The sequence below is a fragment of the Nicotiana tomentosiformis genome, chromosome 8, assembly GCF_000390325.3.
Source record: "Nicotiana tomentosiformis chromosome 8, ASM39032v3, whole genome shotgun sequence".
Lineage (NCBI taxonomy): Eukaryota > Viridiplantae > Streptophyta > Magnoliopsida > Solanales > Solanaceae > Nicotiana > Nicotiana tomentosiformis.
The window spans coordinates 54851524-54856323 of record NC_090819.1 but is presented as its reverse complement, the minus strand read 5'-3'; the positions used below and the strand labels follow the sequence as shown (position 1 = coordinate 54856323).

Here is a 4800-nt window from a genome sequence, read left to right as displayed (position 1 = left end):
CCCCGGTGGCAACACAAGCCTGTAATCTACCTCTCTCACTCTCTCCAGAATCTCAAAAGGTCCGATATGCCTAGGGCTCAACTTGCCCTTCTTTTCGAACCTCATTACACCCTTCATAGGTGATACCCGAAGCAACACTCTCTCCCCAACCATGAATGCAACATCACGAACTCTACTGTCGGTATAACTCTTGTGCCTGGACTGAGCTGTGCAATGTCTATCCTGAATAATCTTGACCTCCTCCAAGGAATCCTGTACCAAATCTGTACCCAATAACCGAGCATCCCCATGCTCAAACCATCCGACCGGTGATCAACACCGTCTACCATGGAGTGCCTCATAGGGAGCCATCTGAATGCTCTACTAGTAGCTGTTATTGTAGGCGAACTCTGCAAGGGGCAAGAACTTATCCCACAATCCTCCGAAGTCTATAACACATGCACGGAGCATATCCTCCAAGATCTGATTAGTGCGCTCGGACTGTCCGTCTGTCTGAGGATGAAATGCTATGCTCAACTCAACCCACGTGCCTAACTCACGCTGTACTGCTCTCCAGAAGTGCGAGGTGAACTACGTACCTCGATCAAAAATGATAGACACGGGCACACCGTGAAGACGGATGATCTCGCGGATGTAAATCTTTGCCAATCGCTCCGAAGAATAGGTAACTGCCACAGGAATAAAATGCGCTGACTTAGTTAGCATATCCACAATGACCCAAACGGCATCGAACTTCCTTTGAGTTTGTGGGAGTCCAACAACAAAATCCATAGTGATGCGCTCCTACTTCCACTCAGGAATCTCTATCTTCTGAAGCAAACCACCAGGTCTCTGATGCTCGTACTTGACTTGCTGACAATTTAGACACCGAGCTACATATGCAACTATATCCTTCTTCATCCTTTTCCAATGCTACCGCAAGTCTTGATACATCCTGGCGGCGCCTAGATGAATAGAATACCGAGAATTGTGGGCCTCCTCAAGAATCAACTCACGAAGTCCATCCGCATTAGGCACACAAATACGACCCTGCATCCTCAAAACTCCATCATCTCCAACAGTAACCTGCTTGGCATCACCGTGCCACACCGTGTCCCTAAGGACAAGCAAATGAGGGTCATCATACTGTCGCTCCCTGATGCGCTCAAATAACGAAGACCGAGTGATGGTACAAGCTAGAACACGACTGGGCTCAAAAATATCCAACCTCACGAACTGATAGGCCAAAGCCTGAACATCTAGTGCAAGCGGTTTCTCACCAATTTAAATATATATGCAGAGCTACCCATACTAGCTGACTTTCTAGTCAAAACATCGGCCACCACATTGGCCTTCCCGGGTTGATACAATATGGTGATATAATAGTCTTTAATTAGCTCCAACCACCTCCTCTGCCTCAAATTAAGCTCCTTCTGCTTGAACAAATACTGCAAGCTCCGATGATCCGTGAATACCTCACGTGGCACACCGTATAGATAGTGCCTCCAAATCTTCAGCGCATGAACAATGGCTGCCAACTCTAACTCATGGACATGGTAATTCTTCTCGTGAACCTTTAACTGACGTGAAGCATATGCAATAACCTTGCCACCCTTCATCAATACCGCACCCACACCAATACGAGATGCGTCACAATATACTGTATAAGGTCCTGAACCTCGAGGTAGCACCAATACCTGTGCCGTAGTTAAAGTAGTCTTGAGCTTCTGAAAGATCGTCTCACACTCGTCCGACCATCTGAACAGGTCACCGTTCTGGGTTACCTGGTCAACGGGGCTACTATAGATGAGAACCCCTCCACAAACCTACGTTAATAACCCGCCAATCCCAGGAAACTACAGATCTCTGTAGGTGATGTGGGTCTAGGCCAGTTCTGAACTACCTCAATCTTCTTAGGATCCACCTGAATACCCTTTGTTGATACACGTGACCCAGGAAAGCAACTGAACTAAACCAAAACTCGCATTTCGAGAACATAGCATATAATTGGCTGTCTCTCAGAGTCTGAAGAACGATCCGAAGATGCTGCTCATGCTCTTCTCGGCTGCGGGAGTAGATCAAGATATCATCAATAAACACAATCACGAAGGAATCCAAGTAGGGCTTGAACACCCGGTTCATCAAATCCATGAATGTTGCTGGGGCATTTGTCAGCCCAAATGACATCACTAGAAACTCATAATGCCCATATCGTGTCCGATAAGCTATCTTAGGGACATAAGATGCCCTAATACTCAACTGATAGTAGCCAGATCGCAAATCAATCTTCGAAAACACCTTGGCACCCTGAAGCTGGTCAAATAAATCATCAATCCTCGGCAATGGATACTTGTTCTTGATGGTGACCTTATTCAACTGTCGATAATCTATACACATCCTCATCGATTCATCTTTCTTCTTCACAAACAACACAGGTGCACCCCAGGGCAAAACACTAGGTCTAATGAAGCCCTTATCAAGCAGATCTTGCAACTGTTCCTTTAATTCTTTCAACTCTGGCATGGCCATGCGGTATGGCGGAATGGAAATGGGCTGAGTGCCCGGAGCCAAATCAATGCAGAAATCAATATCCCTGTTGGGTGGCATCTATGGCAGATCTGCAAAAAATACCTCTGGAAACTCATGAATAACCGGCACTGAATCCATGAAAGGAACCTCCGCACTAGAATCGTGGATATAAGCCAAATAAACTAGACACTCCTTCTCGACCATATGCCGAGCCTTCACATAAGAGATTACCCTATTGGTAGAATGGCCAGGAGTCCCTCTCCGCTCTAATAGAGGCAACCTCGGCAAGGCTAAGGTCACCGTCTTGGCATGACAATCTAATATAGCATGATAAGGTGACAGCCAATCTATACCCAGAATGACATCAAAATCAACCTTATCAAGAAGTAGACGATCACGAGTCTCAAGGCTCCCAATGGTGACCACACACGAACAATAAACACGATCTACAATAATAGCACCTCCCACTGGTGTGGACACATACACAGGAGCACTCAAAGAAATACGAGGCACGACTAAATATGAAGCAAAATAGGATGACAGATAGGAGTAAGTAGATCTCGGATCAAATAGAACCGAAGCATCCCTACTGCAAACTGAAACAGTACCTGTAATAACGATGTCAGATGACTCAGCCTCAGGCCTGGCTAGAAAAGCATAACACCGGGACTGGGCCCCACCACCCTGAACTACATCCTTGGGACGGCCTCTAGTTGGCTGGTCTCCACCTCTAATGACTTGACCTCCACATCTAACAGTTTGGCCCCTACCTCTAGCTGCCTGACCCCTGCCTCTGCCTGGCTAAGCAGGTGATGCAACAACTGGTGCCGGAACCATGGCACGAGAACACTGATGCTGTGAGCTGCCCGATGTACGAGGGCAAAATCTAGCAATGTGCCTCGGATCACGACAAGTATAACAATACCTCGGCTGCTGTGACTGTTGGCCTTGAAACTGACCCTGTCGACCTGAGTAACCACCCTGAAAACTCTGGAGCGGAGGTGCACTAATAGGGGCTGGTGATGCACTGTAGGCTAGCTGGTAGGAATAATGCATCCGAGGGCCACGACCACCCTAGGAACCGTGGGACGCCTGGAGTACTGAATGAAACGGCTTGGGAGGATGGCCTCTGCCATAAGTACCCCGACCTCCAGATGAGGCTCCACTCAATCCACCGGAGTGACGAGGCCTGTTGTCAAACCCCTGACCACTCCCCTGAGCTAAAACCATCACGACTCGCCTGGTAATATTGGCAGCTGCCTGAAAAAAAATCTCACTCCCAGTCTTCTTAGCCATATGCAATCTAATAGGCTGAGCAAGTCCATCGATAAACCTCCTCACCCTCTCTCTCTTTGTAGGAAGTAGAATAAGAGCATGACGGGCCAAATCCAAAAAATGGGTCTCATACTGAGTAACAGTCATACTGCCCTGCTGGAGATACTTGAACTGATGGCGATGCTCCTCTCTCAATGTGATAGGGATAAACTTCTCTAGGAAGAGCTGAGAAAACTGGTCCCAAGAAAGAGCAGGCGACCCAGTTAGTCTGGTCAACAGATAATCTCTCAACCATTTCTTGGCGGAACCATTCATCTGAAATACAGCAAAATGGACCCCGTTGGTCTCCACTATACCCATGTTCCGTAGAACCTCATGACAACTGTCGAGATACTCCTGGGGATCCTCTGAAGGAGCACCACTGAAGTGAACTGGAAAGATCTTGGTGAACTTGTCCGATCTCCAGAAAGCCTCAGAAGACATAGATGACACATCGTCGGCCTGTGCCGCAACAACCGGCTAAACTACTCTGACTGGCTGAGCTGTTGGAACCTGATACTGGGGAGCTATCTGCTCTAGAGTGGAAGTAGTAGGAGTTTGGGCTCCTCCTCCAGCCTGAGAGACGGCTGGTGCCATGGGAAATGGGCCAGTCTGGGCCACACTCTCCATAAGGCCCACCAAACGGACCAAAGCGTCCTGAAGTACTGGGGTGGCAATGAACCCCTCCGGAACCTAATCTGGTCCGGCAGGAACAGTCTGGGCTGGAACCTTCTCGCCCAACTCTACCTGAGGCTCTACTGCTGGTACTGCTGCACGAGCTCTGGGTTGAGCCCTGCCTCTGCCTCGGCCTCTGGCATGGCCTCGGCCTCTGCCCCTCGGAGGAGCTTCCACTGGGGGCTCTGGCTACTGCTCAGTTGAGGAAGCGGTACGTGTTCTCACCATCTGCGAGAGAATATGAGTAGAATAGTTCAATCAATATTGAGAAAAAAAATTCGCACGACAAAGAAGAATAGAAGT

The 4800-nt window shown here is 48.4% G+C and overlaps 1 protein-coding gene across 1 annotated transcript; it reads right to left on the bottom strand.

Annotated features, from left to right (window-relative positions):
• Positions 1-2586: 2586 nt before the first annotated feature.
• On the bottom strand, positions 2587-4266 carry LOC138897487 (uncharacterized). Its single transcript, XM_070183461.1, has 2 exons — positions 3651-4266; positions 2587-3023 (listed from the first exon to the last, which is right to left on the bottom strand). Exons 1-2 carry the CDS (start codon positions 4264-4266, stop codon positions 2587-2589), a joined length of 1053 nt encoding a protein of 350 aa, XP_070039562.1.
• Positions 4267-4800: the final 534 nt, after the last annotated feature.